This window comes from Cupressus sempervirens, chromosome 10 (assembly GCF_028749045.1).
Source record: "Cupressus sempervirens isolate cs-2001-9-10 chromosome 10, ASM2874904v1, whole genome shotgun sequence".
In the NCBI taxonomy this organism is placed as follows: Eukaryota; Viridiplantae; Streptophyta; class Pinopsida; order Cupressales; family Cupressaceae; genus Cupressus; species Cupressus sempervirens.
The window spans coordinates 178112772-178139460 of NC_143127.1; the positions used below are offsets into that span (position 1 = coordinate 178112772).

Genomic DNA, 26689 nt, shown 5'->3' on the forward strand with positions numbered 1-26689 from the left:
TTTAGGCTTGCAAGAAAAGTGGACAAATTGATTGCCAAAATGAATCATATTTGGGGTTCAACATATACACCCACACATTGTAATGAATGGTGGGAAGATTTCACCGATTTATAATGTAAAATACATTAAAGGCCTCAGATTGCTACAAACCTCTCATAGGCCAAAACATACATTTTACATCAATATTTTCTATGAATATTGACTTTGAGGCTGCAAGGATGGGGTTTATTAAAATGAGCTCAAGCATGAGGCACACTTTGACCACTCTATGGTGGTATCATAAGACCCAAAATCCACAATAAATATGGATCACAGCAGTATGCCACTTTTATGGCAAGTCTTCCTGTACAATTGTCTTGCCATTGATACTTCCTGATGGCTAGAACAAAAAGACCCTTGCTCATCTATTGCCATTCCCCTTGACTCGCCTATTGGAAAAGATGACACATATACATGCTTTCTACCTTGAAGACGAGCAGCTGTGAGAAGAATAATCTTCTTCCATGTCTGCTTTGGCATCAATAGCACCAGTATTAACAAAAGCAGGGAACTCTGTAAATTCGACAATTTGTTCATCAGGATCTTCTGGAAGTGAACCATCATTTATGGACTTCTTGGCTCTCTTCCCAGCTCTTCCTTTCGGCTTGGAATCCCCATTAATTATCAACTGCCTGGGGTCTTTCGGTTCTGCAGATGCATCTGCATATTTGACAGTTTTCTGTGTGTTCCGAGGCTTTGAAGGTGCCTTCTTTTCTGCATTCCTTTTTCTCTGCAGGATCAAAAACGCTGTCTGAATATTTGCAAAATCCCCTAAACTACTCTACACATATAGATAGTATTAATATTGCACACAATATAATTTAACAGAAATATGAATAGGTACATGTAATATTACTATTCCTAAACTAAGATTGAACAGTACCAAACTAACCTTTTTACTTCCTGACTTTTCATTTTCCAGCTCAGCATCCTTCTCGGATGCTAATGTGATGTCTTCAAGACATGCATCACCTTCTGCATCAATCCGAATGGCCTTTTTCCTCTGCTTGTCTTTAACCTGGTACAATTAATTGACAAGAACAATCCATATTAGAAAACATAGACCAAAAAAAACTAACAGAAGTTAAGGAAATCAAAATAATAGCACATTCTGTAAAAACGGGAGAGGGGTAAACAGAAATTTTTTAACTAGAATTTTAATTCCATTTCATATCATATACCAAAAACTCGGTTTTGTCAGGCCCCATTGAGTTTCTGGTGTGCGCATGATAGCTTTCAATTATGTTAAATATGTAAGTTGCTCTTTATATATAACTGGGACTAGAACAATAATCAGTTGGCCCACTACCATGAAACAGATTTACAACCTTTTAATGGTTTCAGATGTTGAAGCCTCCATTTGATGCATCTCTCCACTTGTTTTCTTCAAAAGACCATTAGGGAAAATGTAAGATTGTGTCTTTTCCACACTTGCGCTCCTTGTTTGTGAACAATATATGGTCACTAACTCTGGTACGCCGGGTTCAAGGCAGTAGGTTTAAATGACTAAAAGGAAAGGTAAAACAAACTTCCCAGGTGAACAAAGAAAAAAATATGCATCTGAGGAAAGAAAGAGGTGTTGATAATGGGAAGAAGTCAAGCAATAATTAGTCGGAGGCATGAAAAAGATGCACAAACAATATACATGCAGTGGCGAGCTAGGACATGTTGAGGATACTTGCTTCAAGAAATGAACTATACTATGAATGAAATAAAAGGCCTAAAGCAGTTCATGGGAAAACACAACAGATATGATACAAATAATAACTTTTTTCTCATATGTCGAGAATTTCATGCTCAAAAACTTCCAAATTGTGTGCTATGGATTCCGGATGTACTCATCAGATGGCCAACGATACTACTTAGTCCCAATATTTTGGTAAAGCTGATGAGAAGATTGCATCAACCATGATGTTTTACTGGGTACCAAAATTACCAACGATACTACTTAGTCCCAATATTTTGGTAAAGCTGATGAGAAGATTGCATCAACCATGGTGTTTTACTGGGTACTAAAATTAAGTGTTAGTCTGAGTGATGTTTCTTTAATGAGGACCTAAATTTGTTGTTGTTTAAGTGTACAATAATACTAACTGTGTTGTCCAATTTCTTGAAGCAAATAAGGATGAAATGTCTACTTCCAGTTTGAGGTCTCTTTCAGTGATGACTTTTGAGGATCTTCCAGATGATAATGAGATTGTTAAAGGATATGTTAAATCAATTAAAGTGGGAGAGGGATTGGAGTGATGAGCTCATTGTGAAGAATTAGGATAGCCCATTGCGAGAGGCACGGCATCTAAGATGAGGATTCTACTTCTAGGTGATGTTAGTAGTCTTGATTCAGTCAAAAGATAGATGTGCCTTTTAGTTTGGTGACATTACAGATAGCATCACACTGAATGGGAGCATTAGACAATCGTCATCAAGAGACTTTCTACTAAAATTATTAATTACTGAATGGGTTACTTTATGTGGGCCATCCCCTAGAATGAGTATTATTATGTAACTTCATTCTATCTTTGCTGCCAGAAGTTGCTTCCACAGAATATTCATAGTCCATATTCAATTATTCATCAAGTATCAGTGATCAAATTGTTCAATTCACAGTCAAGTCCAACATCTTCATCATGCTTATCATTCCTTTGGCATTGTGAGGGGTAAAACAATAATTGTCTTGTAGTCTAATCCATAATCTATTCTGACTTTGAATGATTTGTTTCCAAAGACTTGCTTTGTATTTCAGTCACAGGTATTTAAATACTGCAATTTTTTGAGCTTGTTCATAGGGTCCAAAGCTTTGGTAAAATTGGCTTCTTGTTCAGACCTAACAGAAAGCTACCACACTTGGGTACTTTCTTCATGTTAGACACCAACTCTTCAAAGGCAGATTGGTGCAATGAATCTAGCCACATTATGGTTCGTTTCAGGAAATAGCTAACCATTTTTTTTAAATTTGTAAGTTGATTCTTATTTTTGATAAGCAATAAAGATGTATAGAGCATTTTTGTGGAAAGCAGGAGTACGCTTCTGCTTTCATCTGACCTTATTACTCTGTCATGTATTGAGCAGCAGTGTTGTCCATCTCTGAGCAGAGCATAGAGTATTAATTGTGGCACTGCACACAATTTCATTTCACAAATGTAGATGTTTTTTCCTGTGCTCCACGGAAATACATACACTGGATTTTTATCCCTGTACCCATCCTGGGAACACGGACAATTTTACCCCATAACTTGTGCATTTCTTTTCAAAGTGAGAAGTTGGGATCTTTTAGAAAGCAGGTAGGTGTTTTGTATATCTGGGTTTGTAAAAAAATGATGTTTAGTGTTTTTGTTATCAGACATTTAAGTGTTTTAATACTGGATTTTCTCTTTAAATGAGTAAATGTTTTGAACAAGATACTGGGTATTTTTTGCTATCGAAATCATTCGTTTTCTGATCAACAGATAATATCAATCTTTCTGGCATTACACGCAATTTTCTAACTTTTAATTTACATGTCATTTTTGCTGGGCTTTTCAAAATAATTGATGTTCAGTGAACAATTTGTTATTGACTATCTTGGTGTTACAAAAAGGACACTGGCCATTTTCTTTATATGGGTTTTTTTAAAATTGATACTCGGCATATTTTTGCTCTAAAGTTCTAATTCTTTTGACAAACATGAGGTCTCAACTTTTAGGGGATATTTTTTCTCCATATTTTTGTAAATTCCCCCTATACTTTTTAACAGCCAACCCTGCCGTTGCCATCCTAGAAACTCAGTGGAGCATAGGTTTGTTTTTGGATTGCTCCTCCCTTGAGCTAAAAATTTGTCCAGCTTGAGACTGTCGGGAACTGTCACTGGGGAATATTAAGACCTCTCTTATTTCCAGAGGTAATGGCTTGGTAATACAAACTTCCATAGGCCCTTCAAGTTGTAACTTGTAACTGAAGAGGATATTCAAAGTGCAAAACACATCTTGTTGTTAAGTCCCTTCGAGTAACCGCTGCAGCAGTGTTTTGTTGAGTTATATAAAACTTCCATGTGTATGTAATTTCCAGTTTAAAATTTTAAATGTATTCAACCAAATCCATAGTGGACCACCCTGCCCTTGCATAGCCTGGGTTGACGAGAGTCTTATGTCTCCCCACCTAATCACCTACTTAGATCCAAAGTATCCATTTTAGTTTTTTGCATCCATTCATTCATATTATATATTGCACTTTTGCTGATATTATTTTTCTAGTAGTGTTTATTCTATAGGGAAATTATGGACCTGCTGTAATTATCTCATGATAATAAGAAACTAATAAGCTTAAGAAAATACTTTTCACAAGAACAGTGTGATCAAAATTATCTTAGTGGTTTAGTGCCTATGGAAACAAAGCCACCATGAAGAAAAAAGGGTCTAGAAAGTCGAATAACCTGTACTGGCACTTGCTCCTTTATCTTCTTTTCTAGCTGAGCATCATCAAGTAACAATGAAACTACATCATCTGGAGCCAATATATCACTTTGTACTTGACGTCCAGTCATAACAAGCTGCTGGACAGTATTTTTTTGGCTAGCTCTTTGCAGAATTTTTTCTTCAACTGTCTCTTTACATATCAACCGATACACGGTAACCTAAAGCATAGAGAAAATAATTATAAACCAGATTCAGGCAAGCTAATCAAATATAGACGGAAAACAATAGAATGCAGATGAGACAGAATTATTCATGACCTCTTTATAGCATGAATAGAACCTATTACAACAAAAACATCCAGTGATAATATAGACCAAAAATAGTGTATGAATCTAATAGCCACAACATAAAGAGTGTATATATGTAAAATAAAGATCAACGATTTACCACACATTAAAATGAAAAATATTTCTAGCATTACTAGAAGTCCTAAAATAACATAATATAACAGTTAACTTGAAAAGACAATTGAATAGCTCAATATTTAAATGAAGAATATTCCCTACCTCCTTGGTTTGTCCAAGCCGGTGTGCCCTATCCATAGCCTGCAAATCCAATGTTGGATTCCAATCACTTTCATAAAATATGACAGTATCCGCAGCTGTAAGATTAATTCCCAGCCCCCCAGCTCTTGTGCTCAGCAAAAAGACAAATATATCTTGCCTGTATCAAAGTCATCAAAAAGGGACTTATTGAAATCAACAAAGTTTCTAGAATATATAAAATGAAAAGGAAATATTCTGCAACACAAAACCAGGAAGCAACCACTAAAGTTCACCCCTTAAAAGAACATATCATCAACTGTTGCTCAATGTAATTCTGAAAGTTAGTTTCAACCATCCAGTAGATGAATAAATGCCAAGGCAACATCCACACACCTATTCTGAAAGTCCCTGACCATGTCACGACGGTCCATTATAGTTGAAGATCCATCTAGGCGAAGGTAACGGTACTTCCTGTAATTCATATAGTCCTGCAAAAGTCTTTGTTTGTAAGCCAATACTGAGAGAAAGAGATTTTGGCAATAAAAATCATGAACTCTATAAGAATAAATTGCCACCAGATAATATCAAAATAACAGTACGAATTACAAAACCCATGGCAAATAATTACAATGTTACCAATGTTACCACCACAATAAAAGAAATCTACAGTATGTAATTTTATAATCATAGTTTTAATATAATAATAAATGCAAAACTTACATATTGTAATGTAGAGCCAAAAATGGGTGAACAAGTGTGCAAGGCACAGGGAAGGAGGTTGTGGAAAGAACACCTCAGATAGATGAGGACCTTTATTGATGAGACCAAGGTCAAAGACTGACCGGTTTGGGAAGATAAGCAGATGAAGCTGACAAGAAGCTTCTGTTGGAGTATCTGCAAGCGAGGACACAAAAACTGGAAGAATTTTTGGAAATCAAAATTTGCTCACCCAAGATTAAGATTAAGATTAAGAACACCTCAGATAGATGAGGACCTTTATTGATGAGACCAAGGTCAAAGACTGACCGGTTTGGGAAGATAAGCAGATGAAGCTGACAAGAAGCTTCTGTTGGAGTATCTGCAAGCGAGGACACAAAAACTGGAAGAATTTTTGGAAATCAAAATTTGCTCACCCAAGAGATCAAGGCTCAGGCGTTCTAACAAGGGCAAATACAGTCTCTTTGGGTCAATGTTGAGAGCAGAAGGGCAATTCTGGAACATCAGCGAAGATGAAAGAACTACCTTGAATCAACTATAAGAGGACAATTCAAAGTCCACAGGAAAAATTAGGAAAGGGCAATCACAGAGGATCTTGAAAGACTGATGAATTGTGTAAACCGATCTCTACATTCACGAGGGAATCAGGAAAGGGGTAATCACTACCCTCAATCTCCAAATTAGCAATCTAACCAGGGGGCAACCAGAGGATGGATAAAACCCAAAATGACAAGAGAACAGGGCACATGTACGAATGGTTTTGGCAAGATGGGAGGCAAAGAGCAGAGAACTAGGAAAAATTGGAATGCAAAGTGGCCTCCGATCAATAGCGGATTAAATAGAAAGTGCAACAGAAAACCTTGGAAGGGTAAAGAGAATCCCTCGGAGCACAAAAGCTTTCAGGGCAAGGAAAAGTAAAAGTATTTATAAAGCTCCTCAGAAATGTTTTGTAATTTATCTCAATATTCAAACTCACTTTCAAGATTGAAAAAGGTCTGAATGTTTACTAAATAGGGTTGGGCTAGGCCTGCCTTTGGAAAATTAAGGAAATGGTGCAACAGAAACTGGAGGACAAATGCACTAATCAGACTATTACCGAATGGATTCTTACAAATAGAATTTCTTTTGAATAGGAATATGTAATAGCTCCTAATTGGGTTTAGTCTCATTTATAACTTGCTGTCCAAAGCTCTAGGATATAAGGCATTTGAAGTTAAAAGAACTATTTATTTATTTAATCAGATTAAGATTATCTGTATATTCGCTAACACACATATCCAACCTTATTACTATTCCAGCTCAAGATGGAAGGAGTAGGTATTATCCAAGTTGCCTAGATAACAACTGCATTGGAATTCCACAAAGTTTATAGGTCCAAGTCTGTATCCCATCTTGGGTCTTGCCCTCCAGGCTTTCGGATTGCTGACCCCTACCCTATCTTGGGGCAGATATCCATTACTTGGATTTATACAAGCCCCTCCTTGGAAACATCACAACCTTCCCTTCTTAGCCAAATAGTAATGAGTCTTGAGTATATATGTATTTAAATTTTATATTTATGAGCATTATATATATAGGGATTCCTTATTGATCCTCTAATGTAATCAGTATTAAATAAAATATTTTATCCCTAATCTTCACAGATTGATGCCTGTCTGATCCATATGATAAGTATCAAATATACTTTAGTAATCCCTTCTTATCATTGTGATATCTCGTTTAACTTTATTTGATGAATGAGTATGAAAATATAATTTATTTCTCTGCTGTTTATAATCTATTCTAACTGGATGCAGAGATCACTGCCTTACTACAGCAATCAACTATTTGTTACTTTTTTCCTCCACCTACCTTGAAAGCTTGCTATCGTCTTTGTCTGTCTTGACTCCTTATTGTTGACTAAGCACCTATTCTCCATGTTTAGTCTGCAATGATACTGTGTCTTATCCATTGGTAATGTATATTTTTATATCCGTTCTTCCATCTTATGGATACTGTTGAATGGTGGTAGTACCATAGTAGGATGCAACTAGTGTTCATTATCAATAATAATAATCCTCATGTCAATTGCAGAAATGCTCTGTTGACTGGGAGATTCTCCTTGTCCCCATATAAGTGAGATTAGAGCTTGGCTATTGAATTATCTGGCCTTAGTAATTAGGACCTTGGATGCACTCTTTGATCATCTTTGAATCGTTCACCATTGATTGGAACTGCTGGATGATACTAATGGTGGTTATTTATATCAACAGTCTTTCATCAACTCGGACAAAATCCGAGTGTATTGACCAACAAAAGATGTACATCGATATTGATGTTAAAAGCTTATAACCTCTAGCAGTATCATTAATATTTATCAATTATTAATAATCATTTATATTTTTACTCTTATTATCATTAATATTTTATTTATTTGATATTTAATTTTATTATAATTAATATTAATGTTCCCTTCTGGAATAGCATATCAGAGGATATACGATAAGTAGTGACACACGGGCCATATTTAAATTATTAATGGATGGCACAAGGGTATACATGGTGTGGGTGCCAAATTTTGATCCCTGGAATCAGGAAATAGAAGTTGGAACTGTTTGGATCCGCCCTTCTCAGGTGCAGCCCAGTTTTGGTGGGGGACGCGTCCCCGTGTTACACTGCTTATTTCTACCGCTGATGAGTTTGGTTTTACAGAGTTGTGGCCTTTTCTTAGTCCAGTCATGGGATCACTCCACCCTCTTCCTCTCTATGGCCAGTTGTCCCTGATCTACTCAGACCTTAAGGCCCAATCCACGAAGCTCCTGCCCTCATCGCCAGCAAGGAGTAATTCTCTGTAGGTAATCATATGCAGTTCATATAGAATCCAACTTTTATGATTTCCATATTCATTAATGTCATCTATGCATGATTGTACTCAAATGATTCAATTGACTTTATTAAGCATTTCTTATTCTTTTGAGATGTCACATTTAGGTCTTCGAGCTCGACCCTTGAAACCACCTTTCACCTTGTTTGGATATGCTATGGTATTTTGTCAAACATGTTGCCTGCTTTTCCTTGTCATTTGTATCTTAATGAAATTTGAAGTTCTTGAACATACTATTTCATGCAGGCTATATTGTAACCGTAGTCCAAGAAAATGGTCCAGCAGTTGCTTCTACAAACATCCAAACAGTAGAAATAAATCGTGCCCAAATCTTCTATAGATATGCTATGATATCATGTTGATTTTGGGATTTTTTTTTACCATTTTTATTTGCAGCCTTGCTCTAAATACCATGTTGGTTTTCCAGGATCGCTGCAAATGTAGTACGACTGCCATGTATGCAGTATGTGTTTTCCAAATGGCAGTGACCTCTTATTTAAATTGAGAATAAGCCATGAACAGCCAGCCATGTCTCATGAATGGGGCATGTTTATTCATTAAGTAAATAATTAATATAATAAAAAATTTAATCATATATAGATTATATTAATTCAATAAACTTATATATAAATTATATCTCATATATAATTATATATAGGTTTATCCGACAGAAGCTTCTCATATATAATAACATAGAAGGCCATTGAAAATTTGAGAAGACCATGGAATATCCTCAAGGAATTAAGTGAGAACAATATTGACTCCAAAAGATTCTAATCATGATATCTTCGTTATCATTCCATCTCCCTTTGTAACCCAATGTATAAAATAATTTCAAATGCAATAGCCAAAAAATATCATATTGCTTGTCCACAGGCAACATTTCAAAAAGCAATGAAGCCAATGTGGCTTCAACCCCGAATAATTAGATTGCTCATGGAATCATGATTGCACATGAAACAAACCACTCAATTCTACCCAAGTAGAAAACTCTAGCAATCAAGTTAAATTTTACTTTTGATGGGTTTTCCTAGGGTAACTTAAAAATTTGCAATTCTGGCTAAATAATTTAGGATGAGAATGACCACCTAATTTGTGCAGCCTCTAAGGAGCTAACAACAAGAACAAACAATAAAGCCAAACTTTAGGCAGCTAAAAATGAGTGAAAACCAATGTAGAATTGATATTGATATTAATATTGAGGGTTATTCATTGATAGTCATCTTTGGTAACGTTAAAGAGAATCACCTCGAATTGGAAGCTGAAAAGTACTGTAACATACGTCTAACCAATTTTGGATTAAATGGGTAACTATTCAAGTTCAACATTTATGTAGAGATGCCAATAAAACTGGAGATGCATTGCCACCAATGCCATCAACCAGACTGAATAAATCGTAATGGCTAATAGTCCAAACACTTGGAACAGTGTCAGCTTGTAGGAATGATCAAGGGTGCAACCCTCAATAGTTATTGAGAGGAAATGCAAATAGCGAAAAGTACATATGCAGAATCAGCAGTTTAAAGAAATTTTTCTGTCCAACCCTACTGACATCTTCAGAGACAAGTTTTGCTAAAACGGAGATAGTTTGCATGCAACAAAAGTATAGACACAAGGGCTTCCCAGCCTAAAAGAGGTATGATATGATCAAAAGATGCAATGATATTGGTAGTGACTTCTCGTAGTGACTTCTCCATTAAGGCTCTTGTAAACAACCTTGGAGATGAGAAGCACTGCAAATCTGCTACAAATAGAACTTTACTCTCATGAAGATCCATAAAGCCACTTAGAGAAGAATGTGTCATTGCTAACAGACAAACAGAACAACCAAGGGAGTTGGTGGAAGGCTTTTTATACACAGTACATAACCATAAACAAGAAGGATGTAGCCCTAATGACAATGAAATAAGATTAGGCCTTGAGTCTGACTTTGATCCTGTAAAAGTAAACTTTTGGTGAGCCTGATTGATCAATGCCCCCAGGCCTACACACTCAATAACTCCACGGCAACAACTTGCATATCACAAAAAACACGTTCAGCATGAATTTTTTTTGGAACCCTCTTTTAACAAACTAGATGAAATGGAGAGGCGCTATAAGAAAAGTTTTGATCTAATCAAAAGATGAGCCGGCTAACCATGTGCATGGGAGCGAACTACAGGGCTCCACTTTTCTTGCACTGCAGGCCCTCTTTTCCAGATTATCATTACTTTTTCCCAAATCTGATGCACAAAGAAACTCGGCAGACTGATCAAAGATAACAATTTCTAAAGACTAAAACACATTAGATCAACAGTAGTTGAATTTCCAAGAACTCTGAAAAATAGGGTCAAAGCTCAAACACCAAAAGAAAAGAATTATCTGCCACCTTTAATACAGGGTACTCCCAGAACTGCCAAAATAGGTAAGGACATTTTTGTCAGAGTATCTGTAAGCTGAAGAGTCAAGCAGTATAATGGATAGGACTAGTCTGTATTTTTTTCTTGTGCATAGTTTAAAAGTAGTGCTTCTGACAAGGGTTCCAAGCATATGTTCTTAACAGACGGAACCATCCAACCAATACAACTATATAGCTGCCTACAATTTAGCCACATATCTGTCAAAACTATCTTTTTCATGGTTGTAAATTCCCTGCGCATGAAGCCTATGTCCTCTGCCAACCATTACTAAAGCACAAAAGGCAATTACACCAGAATCAAACGACAAAAATTAGCCTATTTTTGTAACAAACAACAGTATTGAATATTTCCTACCTTGAACAAAGAATAAAAGCTTCAGTTCCCATTATGTAGGACTAAAACCATCAACATATAACATGGCTGGCATTTTTACAACAACTCAAACCCTATCATTCTGCATCACTCAGCTTAATCTCACACATCACAATTACAAGGGTACCAACTCCAGTAATATTGTGTATACTGACAAACAACCATAATTGCATCCTTTTCTACCCAAAACAACAAACTGAACATGCATTTACTTATGTAAAACTTGTGGAAATAGAATGCAGAGAAATTTCTAGACAAAGGATGTAGAGAGGGAATCCAGATTACTCGAATCAACAATAGAATCACTGTTATTTATAGAACAAAAATATCATGTTTTATAACTACTAGATATTCCAGCTCCTACCTCAAGAATATTGAGCATTTTGGTCATTTGTGCAAATAGAAGCACACGATGATTTTCAGCGCGAAGGCGCTTCAGCAGAACATCTAAAGTCTGCAACTTTCCTGAGTCCTGCAATCATTTGGATAAAAAAAAGTTAACAAAAAGCAACAAGAACACAATTACTTTCTATACATGATATGGTTCAAATGGAAACTATAATAAAAATAATGAAATTTTTACATACTGATATAACATTACTTAACATTAATAATAACCATCGTCACAAAAATGATCAAGCTTGTCCTTCCAGTAAAAATTCTTCCAGGATTTTGTTAAAGAAAGTGATATAACAAAACAACTAGGACCAATAAACTTCTGAAGGGATACAATTAACATATATCACAACTAGGACCAATAAACTTCTGAAGGGATATGGTTAACATACTCCATTGTGTTGTCAGTTGCCCTTATAACAGCATACTAAATTCAAAAGAGATCTAGAGAAAATGATGTCTTGCATCCCTAGATGCAGACAAAAAGAATTGAAGGCAGCTTTATACAGCAAGTTTAAAGAAATACAACAACCATCATCAACATGATGTATCACACGGTACACCATCACGCAGCACAAATGAATAGATTCTTAGAACATCAGACAAACATATCTCATTAGACAGGAAATAGCAGCTTTCATTAATTGTTCCACAAAGCTTTAAATATTGAACACCCTCCTAACCCAATTTATTTTACTCAGCCCATTTTTAACTTCATTTCCTGTTTCTCCTTTCACGTATTACATGTATAATGCAACTTCTAAGGAAATTCAAAAATTTCATCTGAAATAATAATCAAAATTAGATAAGTATACCGTAAGCATTTTTGCAAGATCAAAGCTTTGCAAAGGAGGAGAGCTTCCAAATATTCTATTTGTCAGCTGGAGCACTGGCTGCTGGATAGGCAACTCTGAATCTATTTCCTGAATCAAGTGATGAAGACTCTGTGGTCTTGCCGGACCATTGAACTCAGATGTGCGGGCGAAACCAAGCAACAGCCTCTTCATCCATGGATGATAGAGTTGTTCTGACTTTTGATATGCAAATACCCTGTCATTGCACACTGAATCCACCTGCAAAACAGGTGCAAAATTCATAAAACTTCAGCACTAATATATCCTGCCTACCACAAGCTGATCAACTCAATCAAGTTTGCTAGCTGTCAAAAAAAAAACAATGGGGCATCCTCTGTATGACAAGAATAAGTGATTGCACACATTAAAACATACATCCAAACTAAACTAAAACATACCGGGGGAGCACGAATAGGTGGAATGAAAGAGTATATAGATTTTAAACGTCGAATTTCACTGAGGAAACGGTCCTGATGTGAGACAACCAATGCCTCATAGGGGGCATTTCTGGGGCCAGTGGCAAGCCATCTCCTTAAAAAGCTTGATTCTGCACGGATTGGCAGCATTAACATTCTAGCGACAGCTCTTACTTTTTCTTCTTCCATCTGATCATATAAGCATGTCTCCTCCTCACTTTTGAAGCCTTCAGTTATTTCATTTAAAAATTGCCGGTCCCATTTAATCACAGAAAATAACAGCCGCTCCATGTCTGAGGCTTTGGCTAGAAATGCAACCTCAGCTGGAGACAGGTCAACCAATCGAGAAAAGCCAAACGAACCACTTCTTACTAGTGTAGATTCACTTTCTGCATGTCTTGGAAACACTGATGTATAAATATTTTCTACAGAAAAAATATTCAACAGGTTATCCAGCCATTTTTGCCGAAAACCCTGAGGTGATCCTGAGCAGGACACAGGCAAGCTTTCAGTACACTCTCTGTAAACGAGCTTGGGTATCTGAAAAGCACAAACTAGTTATCAGGATTGTACTTGAAAATATATATAATATGATTTCAGATAACTAGCATCAGTGTGCCTACTCAAGCATTAAACAAGAAAATAGGTTTCTGTTGGTTGCCTTGTAGGAGATAGGATTCCGACTCCCAGCATAGTGTATTTCTTCCATTTCACCAAAAGGGGGTGGTAAGAGAGAATTCTGAATATGCCTAAAGTACATGAATGAGTGTCCCTCATTCCTTTCAAATAACTCTGGATGATTGCATACCTGATGCAATACAAAAGAAAACCATGTTAAACGTAATTTGAAAAGCTTAAAGCCAACACTTTTCCTTAGAGTTCGGAAGAGGATCTGAAACTAGACAATAAGAGTGCATTTTCAAGCTTAAAAGAATTTAGCAGAAAATTATATTTGTAATAATATAGTTGACATTTTTCGGATTAAAAGAAAGCTCTGGTATTTCTTTTTCATTTTGATTTTGACCTGAAATCTAATGCAACTAACATGTAGATAGCAATGTTCTGAAATAATTTTCTATTCAAGTATTGAAATTACATTAATCTTGCCAAATTCCTTTTACCAGAACTTCATTTCTGCTAAAATGAAATTTATTCAAAATACTATTTAAAAATAAAACCAAGAAATAAACCCAGTAGAGTATTCCTAATAGCACCAGTATCCAAAGAAATATGAATGTACCTTCCTTAACTGTATAACAATGTTCATAAGATTAAGAACTTTTTTGTCAGAGAGACGATTACTCTCCAGCAATTCTGCAACTGGGATTTTGTTCTTGATAGCCTGATAAAATGCCTCCTGCCGAGAACTCAATTTACAGTTCACAGTAACTTCCTTTTTGCTGCTCATCTCTGTAATCACATCCTTCTTAACTCGACGCAACATAAAAGGTTTCAACACAGCATGCTGGTAATTAAATGATCATGGTCATTAGTTAGTTTTACATGCACAACTTTTGGAAGTATGAAGTAGAAATGAAATTTGCAATGCCACATGAAGATAACAAAACAAATTTAATATGATTGTCATTCAAACATCTAAGCACAAGAAACATAAATGACATGAAATAGATTGTCAATGATACGATAGCTCTCATATGTTGTGTATGTAATTAAATGCAAATTAAACCACAAACCTCAGACCTGTCTAACCCTCTGAATAAGATAAATTTCGTTCATTTCATTAAATTTCAATTTGAACTGATTTCAGAGAATTTAATAACAAGACTTACCAATCGACTAAGTTGGTGTTCATTCAGTGTCCCTCCATGCTCAGCATGATTCTCAATCCTGCAACAGAAATCAAAAACCACATCAGAAGTTTTATTGAAAATATTACCTGATAACTCATAACAGATGTCATTGTGGGAGCTGTGGGAGTGAGATTCTACCCTTTTGAGAACCATTCATTGAACTGTTCATGGCTATCAAACAGTGTTGGCATGATGAAATGAAGCAGCGCCCAGAGTTCTGCCATGTTATTTTGTATTGGTGTTCCCGTAAGGAGGAGGCGATTTCGACAGTTGAAACTCAATAATGTTTTCCAGCGTATACTGTGAAAATGGAGATTTCTCAAATTGTTACAGAGGAAATTCCAATAAATCCAAACTTGTGACATTCCTCTTGAAGTAAAATTGCATACGGTAATCCAGATTTCAAGGAAAATTTTATCATTATAAATATCAAATATGAACTGCTAAAATAATAAATAGTACTAAACAGTAAAGTTTAAGAGATCAAGATTTCCCCACCTGTTTGAGCTTTTAATTGCTTGAGCTTCATCTAGAACCATATACTGCCATTTCACTCGTCTGAAGTACTTCTCGTCAGTTACAAGTAGCTGATAGCTCGTGATTAATATATGGAAGCCTGCTTCTCTGAAAAAAAAGGAAGCAAGTTTATATAAAATGTTAGGCATATAATTAGCCACCAACACGAGTTTATGGATATCTTAAATACATCTATCTGAAAAACTTCCAAGAGATAATGTGTCTTGACTTGTTTCATTTACTGAGGGATTTTTTATTTTACTTCTCAACTAGTTAAAAAATCATATAACATTGTTTAAAGATTTTTTTTTACAATAGAGTTATTTTATTTGCCTAGACTTAAAAATGTTGTAATTTAGAACTATTTTAAGTCTTTCTATTTTTTATTCTTTCTAGATTTTTTTTATTTTTATTTATTAGTTCATTGAAGGATTGTATTATTTTGTTTTTTGTACTTTAAGACTTATTTTACTTTATTTGCTTTGAGCAATTTCATTTTACTTTATTTACTTGCGAGTCATTTTATAAAAACAAAAAACATTTATGTCAGCTGTGTTTTAGTTATAACTTATTTTATGTACACAGACACAACAAGATGCCTCATTGATGCAACTGTAGAATGCTCATCATTAACTAGACTAAATATTACAAACTTGTCAAGAATAAAATTAATTTGGATGAATATTACCCAGGAAATAAAAACCATATACATACAAAGCACAAATGGCTAGAATCACCACCTTCGATAAAGCCGCTTAGGGTGTATATTTTTCCGAAGGATCGATCGCTCTTGAAGCCCACCCCAATATGGAAGTGTTTTTAAATCAGGACAGAACCGGCTCATTTCATCAGCCCAATTATTCAACACGGAGGCAGGCGCAACCACCAAAAATGGCCCCCATATGTTTTTTTCCTGCAAGATGGAAAACCCATGACTTCATAACTATCCACAAAGCAATCAATGTCACAAGATACTTAACATATAAATGACAATATAGAAAAACCTTAAGCTAGTTGTAATCAAGTTGATTAAAAAGTTGTAAATATTATTTTAATAATACATACTTCAGCTAAATGAGCCAGGAATGCCATCGCCTGAATTGTTTTACCTAATCCCATCTCATCAGCCAGGATGCCATTCAATCCCTGCATAAATATTAACAAACTTACCACTAGGAAATGAGTGGTCCTAAACTAATATAAAAATTTGTATACAAATCTCAATCATGCACCTGTTCGTAACAATTGACAAGCCACTGAAGACCCTTCAGTTGGTATTCTTTCAAAGTGCCATTAAACAACTTTGGTGCTTGCACTGATGATGTAATAGGCATTGATGAACTGCGCATTTAGATATCAGTTATCATTACACCAAACTGTGACAATTATAACAAACACAAAGAGGATACCAAAAGACTCTAAACTTTACGTGCTTATCTAACATTTAATCTATAACTTACGGGTTAAGCAGGTCCATGTCACTAGAGCCTTCAACCATGCCCTGCAGTGTCAGCCCATCTCCTGCAGTAGCTTCACGAAACTTCTTACATTCATTGTCAAAATCACTTGTTTTTTTCTTTTGCTGATCAACAGCATTTTTTGCAGCTGTCCAAGCTGCTTCTTGCATAAAAGCTTCTTCTTTGTCTTCTTCCTCTGTCACATTTATAGCATCTACATGTGGTGCTTCACCTGCCTCAGGAATAGAAGCTTCAGCATCCAATTCTGAAAATTCGGTAGGTTGAGTAGAGACTTTGGGTTGCATGAAATGGCTGAAGAGCTCTGTTTGTTTCAATAAGAAATCAAGCTTTTTTGCTTGTCTTTTCGCTTCTCTACGTTCTTCTTCAAGCTTCAAAGCTTCTGCCGCTTCTTTCTCTTCCCTTTTCCTGATTTCAGCCTGTCGAGAGAAGCAACACAGCCTATTTTTTAATAACTAAACTATTTATGCTTTTTAACCACATATAGGTTATATCTATGCATTGCACCACTTACATTCAAAATCTAAGAGTTCACCAACATTATAAATCAACCCTTCAATTTCTTTTTACTTACTCTTTAGGTATCAATTTTGTAATGAAAATTAAGGCTGCATTCCAAGTTTCAACTAGCACTCTTTATCTAAAACAATACTAATGTTTCAAGTTGTATTCTCGAATTCAGTTTATTAAGAATTTGTTTTCTTTCATTTAAATTATTCACACTTCTTGTTTATCAGTCCAATGAAAGGTAGTCTGTTATGCTCTATTATCACTGTACCTGCTCTTTGTCCAATTTTTTATATAAACCAAGCATCTCTCGAGATAATTTTCTGGTACGCATGGCTGCAGCCTTCATCATTTTCAGAGATCGTGTGGATCTAGCTTTGACCTGTTAAATAATCAAAACATAGATAATTTATATGACATTTAACATATTTAACAGAAATGTGTATTGCATCTCCCTATTTTGAATAATATAATCTCGATGCAGTGAGATGCAACTGCAGTGGAAATCAACGGGCTTACTAAAGCTAAACCTCTATCCCTGTGCAAAGGATGTTGCCAATCTGCTAAAGGAAATTTAATATACCTCTTTTTGGCAATATTCTGCCATTTTCTTAGCATCAGTAGCTAGTTTCTTGTGACAGAATATGAATGTCTTGTGATGCTTTGGCAAGTCTCTTTTCAAAATGTTCACCCAGTACTTTTTAATTTTCTCAGCATCCTCCCTTTCAACAACAGATGGATCTTTCTGTATGAGCTGCTTCTTGGGTAGCTTACGCTCAATAACCTATGAGCATAATCCAGTCATAACAAACCATAATTATTAGTTCCATACTAAAATAAAGTTAAGCTAGATTTCAAATGTTATACTTAAAAAAGAACAAAGAGAAAATAAGAATTGTCATCATATTGACCATGCAAATCAAAAAGAGAGTTGTGACCTTCTCAACCTATTAATGTCAGGAACTAATATACCACAGAATGAAAGCCGACTCATTTATAAAAATGATAGTGAGGCTTGGTCTAGTTATATGCCATAATTTAACTTACTGTTTCAAATATTTTATTAGCCATCTGTAATCAGCCCTGACTAACAATTTAGCTAACTATGTAAAGCAGATTGCAAAACTCTTCAATGCATCTAAACATAAACCAAGAACAGCTAGCCGATAACAATAAGCACAACAAATTACAATATGGAGATTATGCAAATAAGCAATGCTGTTGTGAATTATTGAGTATCCATTAATATAGATTCTCTAGCAGTCAATGTCACAAAATTAAAACAAAGTTGAAAGACAGGAAGTACCCTGTCAAGGATAGAGTAACTAACCTCAAAATTTTCCCCCTTGCCCACAATTCGCACGTAACAAGGTTGCAATTGACCTGTTTCAGACATAATCATCCGTTGCACGCCTAATGATTCCAGCTGCAGTGGTGATGCACTCAGATCAGAGTCAAACACTTTTAGATTGAACTTTTGAACTGAATTGCTGGCTGATAATGCTTTCAACCTTCCCTGAAGAGATTCATATGTGGGTAAAACTTCCCCCATTCCAGCACGACTCTGATGTCTAGAAACAGGTGAAAATTCTCCCCTGCTCTGATGTCTATACCTTCTGTCAGCAGCCATCATAGCATCTAAGGATTTTAAATCTAGTCTACCTTTTAAAAAACGCTCATCTATTCGAACATCTGAAAGATTTGGCAAATTAAGAGATGGTGCCAATTTGTCATAATTTGGTGGAATTATGTAACAAATTCCATCTGCTATCTCCAATAAACCAGATTGAGATAAACCAGCAGCTTGGTCTACAGCAAAATCAAGATGGTTGCGATTTGTCACTTTGTGAGAGGCATCATCTAGAGGCAGACTCCTTGCAGCAGAAACTTCTAATCCCTGTGTAATCTTCTCATCTTTTACAACGATTTGAGAATCGTGACTTGATTTCCTACTCTTCCCATTTGTATTACGCTTTGTCAAGGAGGTACCTAAACGTGCACCAGCTGCCGCTGCCTCTCTTGATCTTGCTTTCCTGTATCTCTGAACATGTTCTCCAAGCATATTCCTGTAGTGCTGTTCTGATATGTAATTGTCATAATCAATATCATCTTCATCATTACTATCTGCGTCTCTTCGTGCAGAAGAGTTATAGCCAGCCTCTGCTTCAACCTGGTACCTCTTTCTTTTTAAAGTCATCTCGGGTGGTGAATCTGATGGCCTCTCAGCCCTATTGCCATTTGCATGTTCAATCATCATATCTGCTTTATTGGATACAAAAGTAACATTGCAGAAACATCAGAGTTGAGTTGATAACCAAAAGCAAGTAGTGCTACATTATCATCAAGCCCATAGCATCATGGACGTTCACATAACCATCTCTACTACCATTGTGATTAAAATTTGAATAAGCCAAAGAGTTTGTGTATTTAAATAATTAAAATTGGCCTTATATTTACAGCACCTTTGCTTTCACTACTATCATCTTGACTGCTACTGGTATAATTGACAGGATCATCCTCGTCTTTTGGTAATTGAAAATTTCTAAGAGACTGCATACAAAGAAAATGCAGCAAATATAGTTGCTCTAATCATTAAAATTATGACATAGACCAAATTAAACAGTCTGGATAGAATTTGAAAACAAACTTACATCCAAGTTAAAAAGGTTTGAATAACTGTTTTTAGTCAGATGGTAACCATTACCATAAGATGAATTATGCTCCATCCTGACAATAATATAAAGAAAGTGTGTTATTCTAAAGGTGGTTATATCAATGAAAATATACAATGTATTAAAAGAACAGAGAGGACGTCTATAAACATATCTAACACATAGAGCAAGTATAACTTCAGTCCAAATCATAAAAGTTTTTTGACAATAAACCATATCTCAGGGTTCAGACATAGACAACCACAAAAAATAGTTATTTTTAGCAAACATGAAGGAAAACAAGATAGGAAGGGATGTATCAGTGACCCCATCCAACTTTGCAATAAATGACCAGACAATCTACCTCGATAAAAATAGCAGTAAGCACGCCTCTCTACAAATGTTCCTAGTGTCAAGGTGGTAGCATTACTGCAAGCCACATCCAGACAAGGCAGACGTAAGTTCCAGGAGAAATGTAGCACCACAGAAGCCCTTCGGACATGAACTCTATGCCAAAGGCATATACGGTTGACGTTGAGTGCTACAACTAACCCAAGTAACCTAATGAATCCAAACAATACTAATCCACTAGATATAATCAAAAAACTGGTAATAATTCAAATTAAATACAGGATCGTCATTTATCTAATGATGAACTTTGTTAAGCTTGCTAAACAGCCAGGTTTAACCAGTTTGCAGACAAAAATCCTACATTGGTAAAGTCTTATTGCAGCAATATGAGATTTAACTCGCAGCGCATATCTAATCACTAAAAACAAACTAAAGGAAGAAAAGAGGAAGGAGGGAAAAAAGAGGCCAAAAAATAAATACTAGATTGTATGTATTTCCACAACAAAGAGGGCATGCAAGAGAGTAGTATGAGAGACATCATCCCACACTCTACTGCCTTCACACATATGAATAAAGTTATAAAGAAATTTATGCCACAAAGGATTAGTCAAATTTGACCAAGCACTATAACAGACTAAATTTTGCCAAGAAGTTAGAACTATCAAGTTTTACCCAAAACAAAATAACAGTCACCAACAAGAATGACGGTATCCGAAAACTGGGATCCATATAAAATCTGCTCTCTTACTTACAAACATAAACACTAGAATAGTAATATCAACCACACAGCCAAAAATTGAATCCCTATGCCATTTGTTATCTTCGATCAAATGCTAAATTTTGTAAATGCAAATTTTGACAGTCAAATAAATTGAACAGGCAATATACCTCAAAAAAATATGATCTACTCTCAGAACCCCAAATTTTGATTACACTATAAGTCACCCGGGAAAACATACCAAAAATTAGTTTAGAGATGAAACTTATTATATATTCTTGACTTTCTTTAAAACACAAATAATAATCACCACCCAAAATTAGGTCATTCCTCAAAAGGTTAACACAAACTTAAATGATATTATTTTAACAATAATGAAAAAAGTGCAGCCAAATCTCAAAATGGCAGAGTAACTCAAATCCCAAAATTCAAATGGAAATTTCTCTCAAATATAGAGGGTTTATAAATAAAAAAGAGTAAAAACTTCACTTTATTGTTCTTTAAAATTAAATTCCAAAATTAATCATAGCTGCAAAATTCAAAAAGCAAATCACATTTTATGCCCAATTTTCATTTTCTGAAAGATAATTTTTTTACAAATCATGAATATTTTACAGGTAATGGACATCAGAACCCCAATCACAATTAGATATGGAACCAACTTCCTACTACTATGTTCCATCAAATGAAAAGCTTTTAACATCACACAAAAAATTAGAGGCAATATCCACAAAAAACCCATATTAAGATGACAATTTGTAAAAATCATGGTACTTTTAAGCGTAAAATAACTCAGAGATTAAATTTATTTTACCAAACCAATCATTACCAAAATTGAACCCCTTCCCAAGTACACAACACTTTAAAACCCTAAATTACAAATGATAATTTGTTTCAATCATAAAAGTCTTAAAAAATGTAAGATGACCATTCAAAACTTACAAAGAAACCAACACAGAGATTAAAGTATTTACTTGCTCCTTTTACACAAACATGAAAATTCATCAAGGATCAAATCAAAACCCATGCCCATATGCTAAGATTTGGATAATATTTCCGTAGGTACACCGCCCTGGGGGATGGCGGGACAAGTTTTCAGGTGGGGGGGGCAGAGGAGGCTCAATTTTGGGATGTTGGTGGGACGGCAGCAGGGGAGGGGTGGGTGTGTGTGTATACCATATATTATACATGTACTTAAAAAGCATGTAAACGGTAAAACAGTAATAGTAAAATAGTAAATTAGAATTACTAAATACTTGAACATTGAACAATAAAATTTCAAATAGTAGAATCAGAAAATGGAAGAGTTTAATTTAGTGTTATATAACACATATCAAAAGTATAAGAATTATGTAACAGATCGAAAGTATGAGTATCTAATCAAAACAAGTACGAACTACAAGAGATGGGTCCCACATACCCCTAGGCAAGAATAGAACCCATAAAACAAATATAAAATGTTTTGTCTTGTTTTTAAAATGCACTTTATTTATCTACCATGGTAGAGGACACCTGGGCATCCCCTGAGAGGACCACTAGGCATCACCCTGTACCCTCTGGGAACACCAGGCCGTCCCCACATTTCCAGCAGACCAGCAGTGAATTGGTGGCACCATCAGGGACATAGGATCACCCTCCCCAAGGCCCCTAGTGTGTCCCCATTCCAAGAACACTGGGGATTTTTTTATCTTGCTTTTTGTTTTTTGGGTGGTGGGGGGTGGGGCGTCCTCAGGTTGCACTGTATTTTTTTCAAGTTCTAACAATCAGAATAAAACAGTACTCAGATTAAGATAATGATTTCTCACCACCACATAGAAATTCGCTCAAACTATGTTGGGGACTCTAACATGTCTGTTAATTTCTTTCCTTCTCTTACAGTATACCAAATCCAATCACAGATGAAATTGAACCCCATCACATACTTATCACATCATAACCCTGGAACTCAAATAGGAATACAAAACAACCCTGAAAAATCTACAACCAAAGTCACAGGCAATGTATCTGAATACCTCACTATTTTCTAAACAATATCCAGTAACCATGAAATTTTCAACATGATGCCTTCAGAAACAATAGGACCAAAATTGATGATCCCCATTAATAGCTACATTCGTTAAGATTATAGAGGTAACGTAACTCAAATTCTAACAATTATTTTTGACCATTGTTAAGGTTTAAAAAGCAAAAGATAATAATGCATTTTTAATAACTAATTTATAAGAATCATCTCACACTTTACAACAATCTTACAGGCATGGTAACTCAAAACCACAAATTCGTATAATAATATCAACAAAAGAAGTTCACTCCATACCTTTCTAATACAATAATGTAAATCAAAAAGCTCTTTCCCATTTGCATTCAATCCATCAAAATCCAAGTTCGGATGTGAATACTTCAAAATTATAAAAAGTGTTTGTGCAATATGCCTAAAAAACACCATCTTCCGGAACCAATTTTCATAATACAACACTTTAGTGCTAAGTTACCGATGCTGATTCTGATGCTAATGCAGGGTGCTGATGTGCGGAATTTTTTTTGGGGGGATTTTGGATGCATTTGGGTGCGTCCATATATGTATGTATATATATATGTGTGTGTGTGTGTGTGTGTGTGTGTGTGTGTACTAAAATATATGTATGCAAAGAAATGCAAGAAATATACAAAAATAAACCATTCCATAGCATGATGCTTCACCATTGATAGTTCAACTTCAAATTCAGTCATTGAGAATCATAAGGATTCTCAAAAAAATCCACATTCTCATCATCATCAAATACATGCTAAAATTGACATCTAAAAGGCATTTTGGCTGCGGATGCTTTCTAGATGGGCCCAGATGCTTCCCGGATTCTCCTAGGAAGCACATCCTGGACCTGTGGATTCTTGCTGGTTGCGCTGCAGTGCATCCACCAAGAACCCCCAGTCCCAAGATGCGCTTTCAGGCAGAATCCATGCAGCATCCTAACGCACCCAAGCATCCGGACGCATCAGAACCAGCATCTGGCCTTTTCAGCAGAGAATCGGTAACTAAGCTTTAGTGACTCAAAATTTTCAAAAAAAGGAGGGAGCATTAAACTCTCCTGAATCTCTCCCCTATATTTATCCTATCAAAATCCTAAATCCAAACGATGATTTTTTCACTCAGGAAAATTTCAATGCAAAACCCCAAATTCTAATTAGAATACAACTATTAAAAATTAAAAAGCAAAATAGCTCAAAGATTAGACTTTTTTTTTCATGACTGACAAATGTACAGCAGCCTTATCCTATAAAGCTCTTGTGTCCAAATAAATACTTAAGAATGACAATTATATGCAACACATCAAAAAATTAAGAATTCTAAAAATGATTTCTAATGATGAAGGAAAGTTTAGAAGCAACAAAGGCCTTATTTCCCTTTTCTAAAAGATAAGCTGTGAAATCAATGATTCGCAACCAATTGGACCCCTTCTGTGTACATTTATCATCATACAGGTAGTCATGTCAAACAAACTGATCAAATTGTAAATATATTGGCTTCTCATTTTGAGGATCTGAGTTTGAATGCCCAAGTGACATCTCAGCACCATAGACTGTCGTCTAACAATATTTCACATGGTGGAGTCTTTAGAGAATATAATATGGAATTGTAAATACCATGGTGGACATGTTGATCCTTAGTGGACAACTTGCATGGCCTAAAAAATAAACCATTACCAAATAATCAACAAAAGCTTTATTTTCCTTTTCTAAAAGATAAACTGTGAAATCAATCACAACCAAATTGGACCCTTTCTGTGTACATTTATCATCATACAGACAGCCATGTCAAACACACTGATCAAATTGTAAATATATTGGCTTCTCATTGTGAAGATCTGGTCAGGATGCCCGAAGTCGCATCTCAGCACCATAGACTGTCGTCTCACAATATTTCATATGGTGGAATCTTTAGAGGATGTTATATGGAATTGTAAGTACCGTGGTTGGCATGTTGGTCCTTAGTGGACAACTTGTATGGCCTCAAAAATAAACCGTCACAAAATAATCGAAAACGAAAATTTGACATGCCCTCAAATTCAAATAACATTTTTCAATGTTAAAATAAGTAACAGATATCTTCCTTAAAAACACAAATTCAAATAATACTTTTTGATTTTCAAAGAAATTAACAGGCAATATACCTTCAGTAAAATAAATGGTTGAAAATTGGTTGAACAAAAAAAGCAGAATAGTACAATAGATTTATTTCATCAACACCCTGAATTCAAATGATATTTTTTAACAAGAGAGAATGTACCTTAAACCCGAAATTCTAATGATTACAAAAAATATAGCATAGTACCTTAAGTAACTTAGAAATCATAGGAACTCGAGACATACCAAAACCCCCTACTTCAACTTAATCCACTAAAACCCAATAATTAAACTCATTCCATCAAAACCTCGTGATTAAACTTATTCTCATCCAAACCTACAATTCAACCTATATTAAACCCTATCCAAATTATAATTTTTCATAAACTAAGCAAAATGTAAAGACAATTATTACAAAAAAAAATTAAAATTAAAAATTGCAGCAAAACCAACTCGGGCCAAACTTTTTCCCACAACAAACAAGCAAAAGATATGCAACTTTAGAAAAACTTATCTCGACGAAAGGTAAACAAATGATAAAATAATTCGTACCACTCGATTAACAAAGCGGCGATAATCGTCCGGCGCGCTCCCTCAGCAACCTTGAAACAAATTCATTTCAACAAAAACCGAAACCCTAAACGTTCAGATCTTATACGTTACTAATTGCGAAAAAAGCGTCAGCCGGCAAACAACCAAGAGCAGGAGGCGGCAAAACACACCAAAGTACGTACCTTCGAAAGGAGAACTGCTTCATAATTTATTTATAACCAAAAATCCTTCAAAATTGAATAAGCAGAGCCGAAAAATCGCATCCACACTCAATTGGAAGTCGCTTGGGAGAATCAAACAGCGCGTGACATGAAACTGAGGCTTCAGTTTACTCCGTCTCCTGTAATAATAATCACCGAGGGTTTCATGCGAGAGAAAAATATAAAGCTTAGGGTTAGAACAAGAGGTGGGGTTTCTTCGACCTGGCTATATTTACCATATTCTCTCTCTTCTCTTGTTTTGCCTGTTCTTTTTCTCTCTTTGGTTCTGTGAGTGAAGTAGACACGTCTGAACGGTGCTTTTATGAAACCAGATACTTTGTTTTCTTTTCTTGGTGTTTTTTTAAGGGGGGTTTTTCTTTTAGAGTTCCTGAAATTAACCAGGGTGTGGACAACAACCATTGATCTGGTTAGCCCCACTGTACACATTGTAATTCTTTTGTTAGCGGCGTAAATGTCCCTTGAGATATTTTTAGACACCTTGTTTCGGGATAGTAAATATTTTTATTATTATTATTCTTATTATTAATTTATTTTAAATTAATTGGGGGAGAATGTTTGGAGGAAGTTCTGAGAGATTACGTTCTGTTCGATATTTTTCTAGCGGTGATTTTGACCCCAACCCAGGAAAGCTTTTCATTGGCGGACGAGAACGACGAACCAATGACAGACCTCGCATTAACGAGACGTTTTAAAGGGCGGACTTGGTGTTTTTTAAGTTTTTTTTAAATAAATTGACAGTTATTTGGGTGTTGAATTCTCTTTTGGGTTGGATT

At 35.4% G+C, this 26689-nt stretch overlaps 1 protein-coding gene across 2 annotated transcripts; it reads right to left on the bottom strand.

Moving 5' to 3' along the window:
• Nucleotides 1–26247, bottom strand: INO80 (DNA helicase INO80-like protein). 2 transcript variants are annotated; one of them, XM_089807538.1, is made up of 25 exons: nt 26132–26184; nt 25878–26035; nt 25696–25745; nt 19953–20028; nt 19764–19851; nt 18632–19560; nt 17885–18085; nt 17573–17683; nt 16780–17213; nt 16552–16660; nt 16385–16465; nt 16060–16232; nt 15302–15427; nt 14942–15103; nt 14783–14840; nt 14233–14457; nt 13654–13800; nt 12975–13532; nt 12538–12795; nt 11691–11798; nt 5369–5463; nt 4997–5153; nt 4448–4648; nt 932–1057; nt 1–769 (listed from the first exon to the last, which is right to left on the bottom strand). In XM_089807538.1, exons 4-25 carry the CDS (start codon nt 20025–20027, stop codon nt 461–463), a joined length of 4731 nt encoding a protein of 1576 aa, XP_089663664.1. In that variant the 5' UTR covers nt 20028; nt 25696–25745; nt 25878–26035; nt 26132–26184; the 3' UTR covers nt 1–460. The 2 variants fall into 2 exon arrangements, with proteins under 2 accessions (XP_089663664.1, XP_089663663.1); XM_089807537.1 differs by having other exon boundaries at nt 25878–26247.
• Between the last annotated feature and the right edge of the window lie 442 nt (nt 26248–26689).

What these genes read in the sequence shown, in the direction of transcription:
- INO80 (XM_089807537.1), bottom strand. Translation starts at nt 20,027, where the DNA reads ATGGAGCATAATTCATCTTATGGTAATGGTTACCATCTGACTAAAAAC. An exon ending in GCAAGGGGGAAAATTTTGAG is followed by an intron (nt 18,086 to 18,631) that starts GTTAGTTACTCT and finishes TTATGCTCATAG; the next exon opens with GTTATTGAGCGTAAGCTACC. An exon ending in AATGAATGGTTCTCAAAAGG is followed by an intron (nt 14,841 to 14,941) that starts GTAGAATCTCAC and finishes TTTCTGTTGCAG; the next exon opens with GATTGAGAATCATGCTGAGC.